Source organism: Mobula hypostoma, chromosome 7 (assembly GCF_963921235.1).
Source record: "Mobula hypostoma chromosome 7, sMobHyp1.1, whole genome shotgun sequence".
Classification (NCBI taxonomy): Eukaryota; Metazoa; Chordata; class Chondrichthyes; order Myliobatiformes; family Myliobatidae; genus Mobula; species Mobula hypostoma.
In genome coordinates, this window is record NC_086103.1 from 52,953,226 (window position 1) to 52,972,969 (window position 19,744).

At 38.7% G+C, this 19,744-nt stretch overlaps 1 protein-coding gene across 1 annotated transcript in view; it reads left to right on the forward strand.

The window, feature by feature from the left end:
* LOC134348912 (glutamate receptor ionotropic, delta-2-like) overlaps positions 1–19,744 on the forward strand; it is a 595,898-nt gene that overhangs the window by 411,965 nt on the left and 164,189 nt on the right. Inside the window, exon 5 of the mRNA XM_063052714.1 lies at positions 5,514–5,567. Coding sequence (XP_062908784.1) covers positions 5,514–5,567 — 54 coding nt within the window. The remainder of the gene's footprint in view (positions 1–5,513; positions 5,568–19,744) is intronic.

A 19,744-nucleotide genomic window follows, 5' to 3' on the forward strand; every position in this document is an offset into this window, starting at 1 on the left:
AAGCTGTCCTAAATCATTGAGTGGTCCAGTGCTTCTTTAACTTCTCCCTGATGGTAGCACAGAGGGCATGTGAGGGTCCTTAATGATGGACACCACCTTCTGGAGGCACCATCTCCTGGATGGTGGGGAGCATTGTGCCTGTGATGCAACTGGCTCTGCATTCTGCTGAATGACCCGCTGCCATCAGGTTCTTGTATCAACCTGAAAAACCATAATTTTACCTCAGGTAATATTTCCCTCAGCTTGCACAAATGTACTTATTTTATTGTTGTTTGCTTTTGTTGTGCAATTTATGTACAATTTATGGTAATTTAACTTTTATGTAATTTATGCTTGTCATGTTTGTAATGTACTGCACTGCTACTGCAAAAAGCTAATTTTTATAGTATTTACACACTGAGTGTTTATGCCCATGTCAATAAACTTGAACTTGAAATTGTATGACAAATGCTTGACTCCAGGAGGTAGCTATTAGTGATTCCAGGTTTCACACAGTGGGCACATTATTGCAACATTCTTCGGGAATAAACATTTCAAATTATAATGCACTGAAGTAAACTCAGAAAATGTTTCATTTTGTTGTTTGAAAAGTGAATTTTACCACCTGAAGAAGCTAACTTTATTCCTTGAAAGGCTTTCTGCTCAGAAAATAATTATTTGACTAGTGCAGGTTATAATCCTCTCACATAAATGACTTAATAAGAAATGTGTGCTTTATGAAGAAATTGAAACTTAAGTACTTAACTGTTTATGGCACAAGTATCCATGTACAAAATGTAATTTGCGTTTACTAAAGCCTTAATAGATTCAGTCTCTCCTTATTATCACACTGTGACAGCACTGCTGTTCCCTAATTAATAATAAAAAAAAATGTTTGCTTGGTATATTGTGGAGCCATGGTGTGCTTACAGAAATGATTTTAAATTGCTTAGTTGCAGATGAAAATTGAGGGTATTTTTTCCCCCTTGTCAGGTATAAAGCATCCAAATTGCGGGCAAAGCCATCTGTCAATGAAACATGAATCAGCATTTGTTGTGTTAACGAGGTGCCATTCCCACTATCAAAACACATCCCATTTAATGATTGGAAAGATACAGACATTTTATTTACTGTAGTTAGAATTTCACTTGCTGATTAATCCAAGTTCTCTTGTGTGCTTTGCAATAACTTTAGATTACATTTTAGTACTCTGCAGGATTGATGTGCACAGAATGAGCAAATTTAGTAATTGGAAAGTGAATCAATTTATAAAAGGTATAAATGCAAACTAACTGTAATGTGTTGCAGACACAATTGTTTATTTCACATCAAATAAATCAACATTTTACAACAATGAAATGTATGTTGACAAATATATATAAATGAATACCTAACAAAAATTCAATTAATCTCAAGCAGCAGACTTTAGTGAGTCTTGGTAAAATCAACATATTCGTTTTTTTGTTACCATTATTTATCTTTATATCTTACTTTCTTAGAGCTTTATAGGTATGCTATTCAGATTTAGAGGTTAATTTGGCAAACGTTAAGCATTAAGATCTGTATAATTCAGAAACTCACAATATTAACAGTGTCTTTCATCAGAGGACTATCTCTTACATTTCCCCGAAATCCTCTTCAAGCATGGAGAAAAATATAAATGCAAGTGATAAAAATAGCACAGGGATGCAATGATAAGAATGATGATTGAAAGATTATGCAGTATATTGAGCAGTCTCGTTGGTTCTTCCACTACCTTTTCATTCTTCATTACTGACTATAATGCCAATGTTTTTAATATAATGAAAATTGTCTTTAAAAATATGAATATCAAAACAACTCTGCGTGTTTTCTAATGGAAACAGTTAAAGGGGCTCAAACTGTGAATTGTAAATGATCATTCCAAGCTGAAGAATGCCGTATATAAAATGAACAGCAGTGGAACATCAATTTTAGTCTGCAGAGAAGTATTTCTCCACAGTATTTCTAATGGCAGTATTTCTAATGTAATCTTCCTAATGGAAAACTTAAGCCTCTAATTCTCTAATTGTTTACTGCAGTGAACATGGTTCAGTTGGTGCTTTTTCCTGATTTGGGGCTGTTGACTAAATGATGTGTATCCTATAACTATGATTTACATTTTGCATGATTGCCATTTTGATAAATGTAGCTTCTCAGTAATCATGATCTTATCAATATGGGCATATGATTTAAAAATTGGAAAAGTTAAGTTTAAAATAATGATCAGTCTTGAAATTTTATAAAGCAAAAAGTGTAACATAGACCTTGCTTCTCATCACAGCCCAGCTGACAATTGGAAAAGAATCACACAAATTAAAGCACATTACTGAGCCATTTATTTTAATGCTGTTGTGTCAACTCTCTGAGGGTATATTTATTTACAATTCCATTTTCTTGTCCTTTCTTATACTTTTTCATTCTTTGTTTTTCCAATGTAAATCCTATAGCCAGAGTTTGAAAAGCAGTTTCACCAGTGTGAAATCCGTCATTGCAACTATTTGAAGAAAAAAATCATTATTTTTGATCAATTTATGTTATTTAAGGTTGAAATGATTTCTTCCAGTGTGTTGCATTTTGCAGATGGTCACACACTATGCCTTTGTAACAATGCCATTGCAACAATTGAGTTGATTTGAAGCTGATTGCTTTCCAATTATTATTCAGAAAATTAACTGTAAAGGTGCCAATTTGTTGGGGCAAATTGCAAAGAAGAACATCTGTTCTACTAAATATTGCGAACCAAACACATTTGCACCATGGGAAAGTTGTTTATTTGATTTGGACAACTGGAATGTACATTTATTGAACTGTTAAATCTTTAGGAGGTAAAGTGCTAAGTTTGTGACATTGTTTATCTCATACAGTATCAAGTTTCTAATCAATATTTTCTTACTATAAAATGTCAATATTCCCTGAAACCTTAATTCTCATTTGCCACAATGACATAAATTTGAACAGTCAGCTGCCTGACAGGTGCAGTGAGCTGAATGTCTATTTGATGTCATTTTGAGTATCTGACAAATGTGCTGCATACAAAAATGAGCACCCATTGATAGTAAAATACATATGTGCTGCCTCCATATAAGGTGGGAAGACTACAAAGTGAGCCCTAAAATTTGTATGCTCTACCTTCTACATGTTGCAAAGTTCACATTAGCATCTCAAAACTGCTACACAGCTGCATTAACCTTTCATTCTGTGGCACATCCACAACATGTCCTCTTCTGATTACTACCTTCAGGGAGGAGGTACAGGAATCTGAAGACCCACACTCATCATTTCAGAAACAGCTTCACCTCTGTCAGATTTCGGAACAGTCCATGAACTCATGAACACTACCTTACTATTCCTCTTTTGCACTATTTAATGATTTTTTTTTATTGTGACATAATGTTTAATATCTTGCATTGTGTTACTGCTACAAAACAACACATTTCACAACATGCTTCCCTTTTGCCCAGAGTAACTGCCAGCAGAGAGCTCAAGGACACACACGTGTCTGTGTGACCTAAGACTTACAGTAGGGGAGATAACTACGGTGATGTACAGATAAAAATCCGTGGGCACAATGCCTAGGCAACAGAGGGAACCAGAACTTTAGCCTCTTCGAAGCCTCTCAGATAAAGAATTATCAAGGGAAATGTGTTTCCATTATAGTAAGCATCAGTAATTTTCAGTTTCAGATGAGCATTATTCAGAGTGTGCCACCTGAAATTGAGACTAAGGCCAGAGTTGGAAGTAGGAACAGCATTCAAAGGACGTGGAGCAGAATCAGACGTCAGGTTGTCAATGCAATGATAGGAATAGCATTCTTGCATCTGAGCCAAGAGTTGGCCTGCAAGAATTGGATCTGGGGTTAGTGGCAGTAATTTGTGAATTTGGTCGATGTTGAAGCTTCAACCAGAGATTTGGGGGATTGTTTTTTTTTTAAATTCCTCTGGATTGTCATTCATAACATCCTCCTTGGAATCAAAATGTTGTGTCCTTAGTGAATTTAACATCCTGTCAGTAGTGAGATCGTTGGTGAGGCAAGACCATAGATGGATTGAGGCAGAACCACAAGGTCGGAAGAATATTTGGAATGGAGATTTAGTAATTGTTCTGAAGGTTGGTTGTGGAAGGTGGTCTAAAGGAGCGAAGTGTGTGAAGTGGGTTAAGGTAGTCTGAAGAATCAAAATAAGTCATTTACAGGGATCCCACTCTATTAATAAAGCTTGACTTTCCTGAGAATAATTTGATAAATGGCTAGTCTGTGCATTTTTATCCATCTCAGTACAGAAATGACATTAAAGTCTTGAAGGACACAGCACTTAGATTCCTGTGGTGATGTTATGAATGACAATATGTAGAAATGAAGAAAACATTGTGATACTTGGACTATTTCATCTCGAGGCTAATAGAACAACTTTGATAGATTTCTTTTTAAATGATTTATCATAAATTTTAATATTGCCATTAGAAAGAGTGAAATGGGAGAACTGAATAAATATATTTATCTAGAGAATTCTGGGACCAAGAAGAACTTTGCCACAGGGAGTATTTGAAGATGACCATTGAATCTTCTAATGGAAAATTGGATAACTGATTGAAGCCGATGAAGACTGATTGCAGGGAGGGTACAAAATTACAGGATTACTTTTGCAGTAGCAGTGTAGAATCAGCAAAGATACAATAAAGCAAATGCCTGTCTTCTGGACTATAAATTCCCCTGACTGTTCTTTTTATCAACTTTCCACTAGTGATTAACTGTGCTTAACACCATTAGCTTAATCATTTATACATTCAGAGAAAATAATGAAGACTATAAATTTTATACAGTAAATTTTTATCTTAATATAACAAAGGTATTAAGCTCTTTTTAGTCATTGTGTAATTATAAACAATAACGGATCTTTTTCTTGAGTTTTATAATTTAAGAACCACAATTTTTACATTAATTTAAGTTTTGCATATTGGATTTGGAACCCAATTCTGACTAAAGTCACATTGTCAGTGGAATATGTCTAGTATCTATTTTAATACATATTGTTAAACATTTGGATTCATTTGTTTTCATCAAGTGAATCTTGTGCTTCACTGCATGCTAAAATTAATCACTGCTTTTTATGGTCCTTGCAATTCCCAAAATTTGTAGGTCTTTTCAAAACGTAGTGGAGTGATCTTTTATGTCACTCTCCTGCCAGAACGAACTGAATTACTTGTTGGAAATGGTGCAAATTAAATTTCTAAGTAATAGATTTCATATTTTCCATATGCCTGTATGTTTATATATTAAAATGCCAATGTGTGAGATGGTTTAGACCTCAAAATGAAAAGAAAAACTTATAGCCTATGAGGTAGCCACAGGTTGTTTTCTTTGTTGTTGGTTAATTTCTTAATTATTAGTTTGAATGCGAAGAATGCCTTAAAGAATAAAAGTAAGCCTGATACTATATATCTTAAGTGGAAAAAAACAGCCTGGTAATATTTAAAAAATGTTGTATAACTTGTGAATTATTGCTTCCCATTTACAGGCTGTTGATACCAATTTGGCAGCTGTTGATAGTCACTGGATCTTCATAAATGAGGTAATTGAAATTGTGTGGAATAAGTCATATAGTGTACCAGAACTTTGTCAAATATGATGTATATTTTATTTGTTGTTTATACTGTGTACATGTGCAGATGCATAGCTTATTTACCAAGAAGCCAGTTTTATATCTGAATAACATATGAAAAAGAATATTCACTGAAGACAGATTAATGATACGTTGTGTTAATTTTATGCCAAAGGTGAATATATTCAGTGATTATTTTATTAAGTCCATCGTGTTTTTTTAGGAGATATAGAGTGGAATAGGCACTTCCGACCCTCTGAGCCCTAGCCGCTGACACCCACATTTTAAACCCTATCTTAATCACGGGACAATTTACAATGACCAGTTAACCTACCTGGTACATCTTTGAACCTGCGGGAGGAAGTCAGAGCACCTGGAAGAAACCCATGCATTTCAAGTGAGGATGTACAGAGACTCCTTACAGATGGCGCCGGCATTGAACTCCAAACATCCAACGCTCCAAACTGTAACCGTGTCTCACTAATCGCTATGCCACCATTGTGTCCCAAAAAAAAGGGAACCTTGTTGAACAGATTTGAATAATTTATTAAGTGGTACAAAATATAATTGCACTTCTGCCAAAAATATCTGATTTCTACTTGGAGCTGTAGATCATACATGTTTGTTCAAATTTATCATTTGCAATATAAGAACGGGAACTGACTTTTCAAGCCCCTTGAGCCTTTCAACTATCAATTTAGGTAACGATAGAATAACAACATATTTTAGTTTCCTGAGGTTCACACACCTGAATACACTTAACCATTTTAAAGCAATCATTTAGAATCTTGAAAGTTAGAAATGATCCTGCATGAAAAAATGATGAGGGATGAGAGTTCTACATTCCTGTTATCCCCTGTCAGAAAACAGGTTTCACTCCTGGTTTCTTATGCAGGATTTTGCCATCACTTTCTCCTTAAGACACCTTTAAATTGTTTTATCAGATTAAGCACCTCAATTATACAACTTCCTACAATATAGAAATACAATATATGGAATTGCTGTGCTTTGAATTTGTGATGGAATTCATAGTTTATGTTGCATACAAATATTATTGCAATTTGTAGTGTTAAAATACTGTACTAGATACCAACTAAAGAAAACATCAATAACATTTATAAATATATATGGTCGATGTCAATAGAGTACATAACAGATTTGCAATTGAAATATTTATTCTCAAGTAGCTAATAATTTCGACAAATTACTTTGAAATTGAAGTGCGCCCTCTTATCCCAATCCACTTAGTTATATTACCCCCAACCACATCCTCCAGTCTTCTTGCCGGTGTAGGCCATAACCCAAGTTGCTTTCCAGCTTCCATCAGAGCTTGGGTTAAAAACTTGGTGGGTGAGGATGGGAGAAGTGGAGGTGAAGGACGGAAATCGGCGGGGGGGGCGGGGAGAGAGAGAGAGAGAGAGAGATCAAGGTGTAAAGTCAAGAGTTAGGGGCAGTATCAAGTCATGGGGTTGCCAAAATGTAGAGGACTGGAAGGAGAAGCATTGGGATAGAGTGGGACTTCAACATAACCTAGTGGTGCTTGGTGAAATATAGCATTATAATTTAGGATGGAATCAAAGAGAGTGAAGTTTGGGAGGGAGCAATCACTATGCTCACATTGTAAGGGCAGTAGGTAAATCGAGGATTGGAGTGAGGTTGGGAAAGATTTCCCTTCCACTAGTCTTATTCTACAATTTAGCTTTAGCAAATACAACAGCTCCCATTGGCTTTTTTGTGGCCTGTGAGGAAGCCTTTCAAACCTCAACCCATAGAAATTATGTACCTAGATCCTCTTTACTCTCCAAACAACACTTATTAATTATGTTGGCTTTGCTTCATCATTGTCGCCGATTCCAAATTCTATTTCTTATGTTCAGATTTCATCATTTCTCTCCACATTCACCAGCTACCCCACCTGTTATTTTCCCCATTAATAGCTACACAACACTCTCTTTTCCACTCTCTCACTGACACTTGGTTTATGTGAAATTTACCTCTTTCTATCTAATATTAATGACCAGTCCTTCAACTATAAATCCGTAAGATTTGGGTTCAGGATTAGGCCATCTGGCCCTTTGTGCCTACAGTGGCATTTCATCATAGCTGATTCATTTAACCTCTCAGCCCCAATCTCCTGCCTTCTTCCCATCTCTCCTCGTGCCCTGACTAATTAATAATCTATCCATCTCTGCCTTAAATATTCTACTGCATTATTTTGCTGTGAGATTTCCAGCTATTGTTCAGATTCTCCAACTCAGAGCACTTTTAAGACACTGAAACTAACCATGTTGAACCTATAGTTACCCCTTCTCATTATCCCTTCATTGATCCAGCATCTACTTATACTTTTATGAAGTGCAGTAGGCATTTTTTTATATTAAAGGAATTTGTTGTTTGGCATCATTTTGCATTTCATCCTCTTGATCAAAATGTTTAAATAGGAAAGTATTAAAATACATATATAGCCTTCCCTTCTTCTGACCTCTATCTAGCAACCTGAGAACACTTATTTCAATCGGATGTTCTTTCAATTATTATGCTAAATACCAACTGTTGGGAATTGACACATAAGACTTAACATGCCAACAATGTACTGGATGCCAAAATATCAGGAGCCAGGTCATTACCATAGCCGGAACAATAGTTGCCAGTTTATTCAGTAAAGTTATGAATACAGCTGCATAGAGGACATCTTCTCTGGAAATCTGTCCATCTCTGCTTGAATATAACAAAGTTAAATGCAGATTTGCCACGGTGGGCTCCCTTGTTGCCCAAAATGGTTCTTGTACCTCTTTTTGAAGAATCCGTATGGATGATCTCATGAAGACATACAGTGCAGAATTCCTGGGATGTTCAGAGTCATCATCCAGACTCATACACCAGACCTCGTGCCAACTGATTCACTCTTAACCTATACACTGTAGAGGTTACATAGCACCACACAAGTCTCCAGACTTTGAAATTGACTAAAGCAGTTAAGTTAATATAATATTTGACGTAAGTGCCTTTGTTATCTGTGGTACATCTTGGGTGGTCCCCAACAAAATGCCTGCATTCTTTCACAACACATGGTATGTGAAAATGCATGCACTGTTACCTTCTCCCTCCTGTTATGAAAAAAATACCTCATTTTCCCAGTCCTACCTCTACGCAGGCTACTATAACAAATTTTAGTTTTTTTTTATCTAATGTTAGTTCAGGCCACATCCTTGTTTAACCATTATATTTTACAGCCCTTCACCCTTCTATCTCACCAGCTAAATCTAATTTTAAGCATTATGTGAGGATAGGAAGACATTCTTGTACCAGTCCATCTTGCCCCACCTCTTCCAGTGTCAATTGCCTTGGATGTGCTCTTCAAAAAGAAGTACTGAGCTGTTGATAAAATCAGGGAATACTGGATAGACTATGTAGGTTACTGTTCTTCCTTTTCGCAGCATGTGGCGTATAACGCGGCACTTTTGCCGTTACCGTAGCATTTAACTGTTTTTTACAGGGCCAAGTTGCTAGCTCAGTGCTCAGCCCAGCACGGATAGAAAGCGTTCAAGGAGACAGCTGGATTCGAACTTGAGACCATTCGCCTCAAAGTCTGCTGCTGATGCCACTATACCATTGGCCGGCTATACTATGTAGGTAGAAGACAGAAACTGAGTTTATATTTCAGAACAATGATCTTCGATGAATTCTTTACTGGGAAAATTAAATCATAGCCTACATCTTGAAAGGCATTGGTTTTCAGAACAAGCTGCAATAAGAGTAAGTTGTGAGCTCTGAAACTTTTCCCTTGCTCCAGTATAAAATTCTCACAGTTTGGACAATCAAGTGGAGCAATTTAGTGCGGGATGTGATTTCACTGGATTTCCCATGAACCAATGTGCAGATTTACAGAAATGGTTGTGGGGTGGAGAGGCTGGTGTCGGTGAGAGATAATACATCATGCTCCTATTGAAAGAACCTGGACAAGTCCAGTGATTTTTTCCAAAGTAGGATTGTCTCTTTCTTTAAACAACCTTAAAATATGTCTGCATGATACAGTTTAACTTATTACAGTGCAAAAAAAAAGGCTGGAATCCACAGATTCCTTCCTAACAGCAGCAGGATTGTGGGAAGTCTTTAAAAACAGTGGTCCCCAACCACTGGGCCATGGACCGGTACCAGGTCACAAAGCATGTGCTACCTGGCTGCGAGGAAACGATATGATTTGGTGATGTGAAACAATATGAGTCAGTTGCACCTTTCCTCATTACCTGTCATGCACTGTTGAACTTGAACATAGGGTTGCCAACTGTCCCGTATTAGCTGGGACATCCCATATATTGGGTTAAATTAATTTGTCCCATACGGGACCGCCCTTGTCCCATATTTCCCCTGCTAAGGTAGAGCATTCCTACGAAACCTTTCATGCTGAAATGGCGTAAAGTGAAGAAGCAATTACCATTAATTTATATGGGAAAAATTTTTGAGCATTCCCAGACACAAAAAAACCTACCAAATAACACATAAAACCTAAAATAACACTAACATATAGTAAAAGCAGGAATGATATGATAAATACACAGCCTATATAAAGTAGAAATAATATATGTACAGTGTAGTTTCACTTAACAGAATCGAGAAGATTAAGCCAAAACCGATTTATAGAAAAAAAATCAGCATGTACATGCATGCGCACACAGGTGCCCGCGCAAGGCTTCATGGTCATGGTAGTCTTTCTTGGGGTAAACACAAGTGTCCCATATTTGACTGCTACTTTTGTCCCTTATTTGGGAGTGAGAAAGTTAGTAACCCTACTTGACCACCCGCCCCCCGACCCCCGTCGGCCAGTCCACAAGAATATTGTCAATATTAAACCAGTCCGTGGTGCAAAAAAGGTTGGTGACCCCTGTTTAAAAACATTATTTGCCTCTCTTTCTGTATTAATATAGTGTGCATGATAATAGTCTGCTATTCATGGTTTTAGCATAGTCATCAAAAAGTTAATCTGCATCCACTTTTATGCAAATTACCCTCAGGTGACTTTAAATTTGCTCACCCCAGATAGAAAAGGCAGCCTGCATTGTAGGCCACCAGAATATTATCAGGCATCTTTGTCTGATGATTGTTGGTGTACGATTTGAACTCTGATCTCATTCCGGCACACTTCCTGGCAGGGTTAGAGCTGTCAGGGGCTGATTCATTAAAGCAAGATCTGCATATTTTACATCAGAATAAGATGGATTTTGTGATGCTTTTGCGATGGCTATCCTTTGAGTATCAAAGTAAATAAGTTCTGATCTTTCTGTAAATGTAAACCAGAACCAAACCAGTGTGGTATAACAGTGGTCAGTCCGAACATAAGCTGCTGCCTTTGAAGGCACAGCTTTGGTGATCCTTCTGCAAAAGGCCTGCTCCACTATGGTGGCAAAGAATTTGCTCATGAGGCAGCAGCATTATTGCCCAGATGGAGATAATGTGCTATTATAAAGCACGGTAGCAGATTTGCCCAGATGGAGATAATATGCCAGAATAAAGCATGATAGCAGACAAGGAAGAACAGACCAAGTTCTGGAGTTCTCCAGCACTTTGTGTTCTTCAAGATTTCCAGCATCTACAGAACCTCATGTGTTTAGAATGAGAAAGCAATTATCTTAGAATCTGCCAAAGTAAAGTTGTTAACACTTTGCCTACTCTTGTGATGTAGCATTCGACTACATGAAGAAAGCACTTTATAGTAAAATTCTTCAGTATCACAGAGGAAACTTGTTCAATACTTCTGAATCATTTTTTTTAGGCAAGCCCACATTTTGTAGTTTGTTTGACAGATGCACATGTATAACTAGAACACATGTTTTGAACAGCAAGTACAACGTCAACACAAGTCACCCACGTGCAGATATCTGTATTTTTTACTTGGATGGTTAAGTGGTTATGTGCTTCCTTTATTGGTTAATATCTTTAAAATGTTAAGTGGTCAGGAGTGTACAAGTTTCTTACCTATAGGTTTTCAAGAACAGAAGGAAAATTGGAGGCCCCCCCCCGAGATATTTCAGGGATTGAACCCATCATAATTTTCCAAATTCTTTAGCCTCCATGTTCCATGTTAATCTAACCATCCGAGCAAGAATGGTTTAGTTTGGCAAACTGCCTTACTCTCCATCTAATGGAGTGTAAAATTACAACCATAAACAGGCCTCAGGCTTGATTGCTCTGTGTTAATGCTTAACTTTTCATAAAGCTTCTTTCACTTTAGCTTCATCTAATTCTATCAGCATATCTTTCATAAACTGACATTTTACCCTGAAACTACCCCATTGCCTATCTAATGCAGCATTGTCCACTAGCCAGGGAACAGTTGTTAAAACTGTTACGTACCCCGTAACTGGGTTGCCAAACCAGCAGAAATGGATCACTCAGTTGGAGTCTGGATTACTAGAACTAAGAAAGTTTTATTAAAGAAACAAGCAACACAGTACTCTAATCAAAAGGATAATGAATGCAACAGTTCAGCAATGATAAACATACATGTACACAGAATTCAGATAACAGGATTAATCAAGCTCTATCGTTGTCTAGGGGTAAATGACCAGTTTCAAAGTAACGCAAAGTTCAGTTCAGTTCGCAGTAATCGCTGCCGTGGCGATGGACAGTGGGGGGGAAGGAGAGAGAGAGCAAACGAATGAATATTCAAGGTTTCCAGACAGACCTTCACAGTCAGCTTTCGGGCGAGTCCTTTGTGATGTCATCTGAGGTCACCGACCGTGACCCCTCCGTTTCCAGATACGATCGTTTCCCTGCGCTGAAGCTGGCACCCAGGCAAGGGTGGACACACACCAGGTTCCCGCCGATCATGCCTTTCCACCCTGAGCATCTATGGCTTGATCCCGCGATCAGCCGTCCAAAAGGCTCCCACCGACTTGTGAGAGGCGCACCGCTTCCAGGGTCTCGTTACCTCGGGTGTCGTGTGTGTGTTCTGCCTTAGCGAACCTGTCCCTTTTTATCCCCCTGCTGGGGTATCGCCTGTCCATCACTTCAAACAGTTCAGGGTTCAAAGGGGGAGCCGCTCTTGACAGCTCTCTCCTTCTGTTATTCTCTCTCCCGTCCCTTCATTACACATCTTCAAGTGCTGCTCCATTGTTTTCCGTATCTCTCTCTCTCCTGAAGACAAGTGGCAGACCAACTGCTGATCCCACCAGTGCCAGCACAGGACAGCTACATCTTAATCTATGTGTATTCTTGTCACAAAACATTAGAGTACAATCATGGCACTGGTATATCTGTGTGCATGGTTTGATAAAAATCATCCTCAAGTAGTAGGTATAGTGTTACTAATACCAAGATGATTTACAACAGGTATGTCAAAGCATTCAAAAGATATCACCAACACTGTGTCTGTAAACTTCTCCAATCTCATTGGAAAGATACGCAAATGAGGAGCAGTGATTTCTCTTTGGGCAACTCCCAATATTTATGCCTTCCCAGCTGGCTCTGGCTACATCACTCTCTACCCAACTCCAAACCCCTGAAAGATACACTCTATTCTGAGGACTGTCATGGGTAGAGATTATTCATGCCTCCTTAAAGAAATCCAACATCTCCTCTGACTTCTCTGAATCTGGAGTCAATGATCACTCCAAGTGGAGAAGGAACATTCAGGATGGTATTGAGAACCATGCATCAGGAGCACACAGAAGCCCTGTGTAAGTGGTGGAAAGAGCAGGCTGCTTTTCAAGCTGCCCACTCACACACCCTACCTGCAATCCTAGAACCCACAGAGTGGGAATGAGACGTTTGTTTATTTATTGAGATACGGCATGGAATTGGCCCTTCCAGCCCTTTGAGCCACACTGCCCAGCAAGCCTCAATTGAACCCTAACCTTATCACGGGGCAATGTACCTGCTAACCAGTACTTCCTTGGACTGTGGGAGGAAACTGGAGCACCTGGAGGAAACCTACAAGTTCACAGGGAGAACGTACAAACTCCTACAGTCAGCGGTGGGAATTGAACCCAAATTGTTGGGACTGTAAAGCGTTGTGCTGATCGCTATGCTATGCTACAGTGCCAACATCATTGATCCTGAGGAATTGCTTAAGAAGAAAGAAAACAAGATGGTATAATGGTTGTGATTCAGAGGCTGACTTCTAGACCCATGAGTTGTTTAAATGCACATAGACAATGAATCATAAATAAAAGTCTGCCTCCATTAATGTAGGTCATGAAAACACAGCATCACTGCTAAAAAAGCTTCTATGCATGACTCCTGACTGACAAATGTGAAAGTGTTCAAGCTCAATTAGAAAAGAACAACAAATTTCCTTCTTACCAGTGACATTGGTTTTACTAATATTCTGTCAAATTTCTTAAGATTGCTCCTAAGCCTTCAGTTTTCCCTAAAATATTGAATTCCTGACCAACATTGGTCTGCTCATCCCCACTCTAAAAATCAATAACAAAATGGAGTGCCTGGATATAAAACCTTCAGGCCATTGCTGCTGCTTAAGATGCAGCAAAATGAAATGAGACTGATAGGGGAAGTACAGAAGAATAGCTTATGACACATTTAAATGAGGCATGCTAACTTTAGACATTACTAAACAATTACAAAATCAGCATTATTTGATTAAATTATTCATCCCAGGGCAAACATTTAGAAACTGAAATCAAGGCAACCAGCAACATTAGTTATATTTATTTAACTCATCTATTGAATAGTAATAGAGGAATGCATGAAATAGTTAAATTGCCTTTTGGAGTGGTAACTTGTTATATTGCCTTTGAAATTATATTTTGAAACCAGCCATGGATGAAAACAAGCATTTTGCAACATCCACTGATCACAGGCGAAAACTGATAAGCTGATAACATAGTAAGTTTTACAGAAGAACTGTTTTTGTTTCCCTTTGTGGCAATTTTATTCAATATGTATCACTGTCTATATATTATAGCAACTAGCTGTCAGAGGTAGATAAATATTGACCAGAAGAAGTGGTTCAATAAAATTAAAGTTAGCTGCGTATTCTTGAACTCCCTAACTGTTTGATAATGATATGGTGTCGGTACAGCTGTTTAGCTGCGCTCCTGATCGACTGCTGAGCTCTCTGTGGCATGCTCTAATTATTTTTCTTGCAGATTTTGAAATTAATTTGCCACTGGAGGATCATGTAGAACAGCTGTCTACTTGTGCTATTTGTTGCCAGTTTACCCATTGCAGCCAATTTCAGGCCATTATCATGCCTCATTATCTAAACGTTCATTAAGAGGCTGTGCTACCTGCTGAAAAGAATTCTAAAATACACAGCATGTTAATTCCCGCCGCTGACTGTAAGGAGTTTGTATGTTCTCCCCATGACCGTGTGGGTTTCCTCCAGGTGCTCTGGTTTCTTCCCACGTTCCAAAGACATACCGGTTTGTCAGTTAATGGATCACTGTAAGTTATCCCCTGATTGGGCATGGATTAAATAGGAGGTTGTTGGGTGCCATGGCCTGAAGAGCCAGAAGGGCCTACCCCACTCTGTATCTCAATAAATAAGTGAAAAAAGCACAAAATTTGCCACAGTGTGTGCATTTCTTACTGCTCTGATGGCAAGGAAGGCCAGGCTGTGTCCCCTGAATCATTCAGGAAAAAAACAATTGGTGAAAAAATTGACTGAGGAAGAATGAGTAAGTAGGCTGTCCAACTGATGGCCCACAAGCCCATTTTTGGGCTCCTTTGATTAAAATTTGACAGGACTTGTCTATGAACTCATTATAATTGCTGTTCATGGTACTGCATTATTGTGTGAGTAGACAGAACTAACTGCAAATTATGAAGTTATCTAACAACTCCATGACCAGGATTGCATGGATAATGTGCTGATTCTAAGGTTCTTTTGCATGCAGTTACTCAGTCAAAATCCTAAAACCAGAGTTGGATATCAGACTGAAAGCTCAATCATAAACTCTGGAGATAACTTGCTTCAATCTCTAATAGGCTATCTTTTTGGCATTTATCAACGGAAGAATCTATAAGAAAGTGCTGGAAACACAGGTCTGTTACCCTTCATTAGAACCAGGGAAGAGAAACAAATTAGCTTAGACGAGGTGGGAGAAGCAGGGGCATAGAACTGTGGCAAATCTCTTATAGGGTATAATTGGGTGAGGCAAAGTTTAAAATCATTTTCAGGTTATGTGTCTGTGTTGTTAATGGTGACTACATGCTTAGTGGGCCAGAATGCACAAAAAACAGAAAAAAAGAAAAAACTGACTAAAAATGATGACAGACGTAAATAGATCTGACACAAAGCAAAAGAGTGAGTTCCCTGGAGTTGGAAGTTCAGTATTGAACTTAGTATTGACATTTAGTATTTTTTGTTCAAATTGATGTTTTCCTTGTGAATGCTGCATATATGATGTTGCATGCCTGTGAAGCTGTGGCAAGTTTTCACCGCACCTCTGCATGCATGCACTTATGCATATGACAATAAATTCAACTTCAACTTTGACTTTGAATCCTCAAGTCCACAGTATACCCAGATAGAAAATGAGGTGTGAAGAAGGGTCTCGGTCCGAAACCTCGACTGTTTATTAATTTCCATAGATGCTGTCTGACCTGCTGAATTCCTTCAGCATTGTATGCGAGTTGCTTTAGATTTACATTATCTGCAGAATTTCTTGTGTTTCTTTTGTTCTTCAACCTAGCATCAGGCTTTGTTGTAATGGTGCAGAAGCCACAGGCAGGAAGATGAGACTGGGAGTGGGCTGGTACAGCAATTGGAAGGGCAGAGTCTGAACATAGATGCTCTGCAAAACAAGCATACACTCTGCATTTGCTTTCTTCAATGAAGAGGAGCCCACACAAGAAAAAATCAATTGGATTGCAAACCAAAGGATTTGATGCTTCACCTGAAAGGACTGTTTGGGTCCCTTAGTGGTGGAGAAAGAAGGGGTGAAAAGACAAGTTTTTGCACCTCCAGCATTTGCATGAGAAAGTACCATAAGAATGGGAGTGGTAGTTGGGAAGGGAAGAGTGGAGCAATCCTCTTGAATGCTGAAAGGGATGGAGCACAAACTTAGAAGTTTTTAAACAGACTTTCACTAATTTAATTACTGCCCAATGGCATGCTGATACACAAATTTGTGGATATTCGAAGGACTGCAAAGCTGCAAGGAGTAACAGGACAAGGCAGGGTACTACCATCCAAATGCCGAACCCAAATGATTTCATTTCCAGCAGAGAAGTACAGACTCAGCGAGTTATTGCAGCCATTACTGATTGGTGTTGGTACTGGTATTGGTTTATTAGTGTCACACGTATTTATTGACATACAGCATGGAATAAACCCTCCTGGCCCTTCGAGTCATGACGCCCAGTAACCCCTGATTTAATCCTAGCCTATTCAGGGGATAATTTACATTAACCCATTAACTAACCAACTAGTACATCTTTGGACTGTGGGAGGAAACTGGAGCACCCAGAGGAAACCGACACGGTGACATGAAGAATGTGCAAGCTCCTTACAGGCATCTGCGGGAATTGAACCCGGGTTGCAGGAACTGTAAAGTGTTGTGCTAATCACTGCACTACTGTGCTGCCTGAAAAGTTTGCCTTGCATGCTGTTTATATAGATGACATTGAGCTAGAATAAGGTTAAATCTTAACAATGCAGAATAAAGTGAAAAAACTACCAAAAAAGCACTTTGCAGGTAAATGATAAAATAGAAGATCATAACAAGCTAGAATGTAAGGCCAAGAGGACCGTTCAAGAGTCTGATGACAGTGGGATAGAGTTGAACCTGAGCCTGGTAGTACATGCTTTCAGGCTTTTGTACCTTCTGCCTGTTGGGAGAGGGAAGAGAAGAGAATGTCCAGGATAGGTGGGCCTTTGATTAAACTGACAGCTTTACTGAAGTGGCAAGGAGTACAGACAGAGTCTATAGAGGGAAAGCTGTTTCCTGTGATGTGCCTAGCTTGTACATAACTCTCTGCAGTTTCCTCAACTCACACGCAGAGCAGATAATATACCAAACTCTTATGTATCCAGACAGAATAGTTCCAATGGTGCATTGATAAAAACTGTAGGAGTTGACAGAGACATGTCAAATTTCTTTAGCATCCTGAGGAAGTAGAGATAATAGTGAGCTTTCCTGACTGTGACCTTAATGTGGTTGTCCAGGACAGGCTATTGATGATCTTCTCAACTGCGAATTTGAAGCTCTCAATCCTCTCAACCTCAAACCAGATGAGGTAGACATCTGGAGTTTAGTGATGAATTTGATTGGATTAAAAGTATTGAAGGAGAACTATAGTCAATAACCAATAGTCTGATGTTGGATTCTTTACTCGCCAGGTGCTTCAGAGAAGAGTGTTAGGCCTGGGAATTTGGTGTCTTCCATAAACCGAGGTCAGCTGTAGACAAAATGAAATAGCTCAAGGCTGTCTGGAAAGCTGGTTGTGATGCGTGATATTTCCAGACTCATCATAAGACATAGGACCAGAATTGGGCCATTCGGCCCATCAATTCAGTTCCACCATTCCATCAAGAATGATTTATTTTCCCTCTCAACCCCATTCTCCTGCCTTCTGCCATAACCTTTGAAACCCTTAGTAATCAACCTCTTCTTTAAATATACCTAATGACTTGGCTCCCACAGCCATATATGGCAGTGAATTCCACAGATTTACTATCTTCTGGCTAAAGAAATTCCTCCTCATCTCTGTCCTAATGGGTTAGGGTCCTTGTATATACATTCCTGTATCCTGAGGCTGTGCCCTCTGGTCCTAGACCTAGTCCAAATGAAGAATCTAGCCCAAAATATCAGCTGTTTATAGCCCTCCATAAATGCTTGACTTGTTGAGTTCCACCAGCATTTTGTGCGTGTTGCTTACGATTCTCAACATCTGCAGAATCCCTTGAGTTCGCGTATCTTATTGAAGTATTCATATTCCTAAATGGGAATAGACAAGATAAATGTAAATATTTCAATATAGTAATTAATTATATTTAGAGTTCATACTTGCCTAGTTAAAGGAAGCATTAGTTGACAGTCTAAATGTAATAATTTATGAACGAATATTTGGAATGCATTGCCAAGAGAGGATGTAAGTTGGAGAAACTACACAGGAATAATAATTTAGCACAACATGATGGGAAATCAGATAACTTAACCAACGTAAGCAGCATCTTAAACGGACTCTCATGGGATAATAAGGTCCTGCATCCTCAACAGGAAATATTTGCTGATCAACTTTTACAATGTCACATCAGCACTGATCATAAAAAACAAAGATATAACACTGGGAAACCAGGTGTTCACCTATGATTGTGCCTGAGGCAGAAATGTCAAACGGTCTGATGAAGCAACAGGTAAGGATCACACCAGTAGGCAATTTGTATGTTGATGGTAACTTTGCTCCTTCATGTTTAAGGAAGTAAATATATTTATCTCAGAGGCAGCTTAAGTATTATTGGTGTATACTTCACATTCACACAGGATATAGAGAAGCATATTGGATAAATGTCTTGTCTTGGAATAAGAATTTGAAATATGGCATCCAGGACCTACACAAAACCATGGGGTTGGGTTGGTTTTCTCTTAGGACTCAACTTAATGTTCTTCTTAAATTATACCTCTCACTTCCTATCATCACATTGATCAACAACAGACTGCATGGTGGTAATTACATATTTAATTATGAAGACACGTAGTCCTCTTTTATTGTCATTTAGTAATGCATGCATTAAGAAATGATACATTATTTCCTCCGTTGTGATATCACAAAACACAGGACAAACCAAGACTGAAAAAACTGACAAAACCACATAATTATAACATGTTGTTACAAACAGTGTAACAATACCATAACTTGTTGAAGAAGTCCATGAGCACAGTAAAGTTCAAAGTTTCTCAAATGTCCCACATCTCACGCAGACAGGAGAAGGAAGAAAAACTCTCCCTGCCATGACAACCACAATCCGACTCTGAGTCATCCGAAAACTTTGAGCTCTGATCAGCTGTCCGACACCGAGTACTGAGCGCCATCTCTGTCCGAACGATTCGAACTCCTTCTCGGTCGCTAAAAGCAGGCAAGGCCGGGGATTTTGAGGCCTACCGTCCGAAAGATTCCCAACCACTTAGTAACGACAGCAGTGAACAGGCGTTTCAGAAATTTCTCCAAATGTTCCTCTGTGC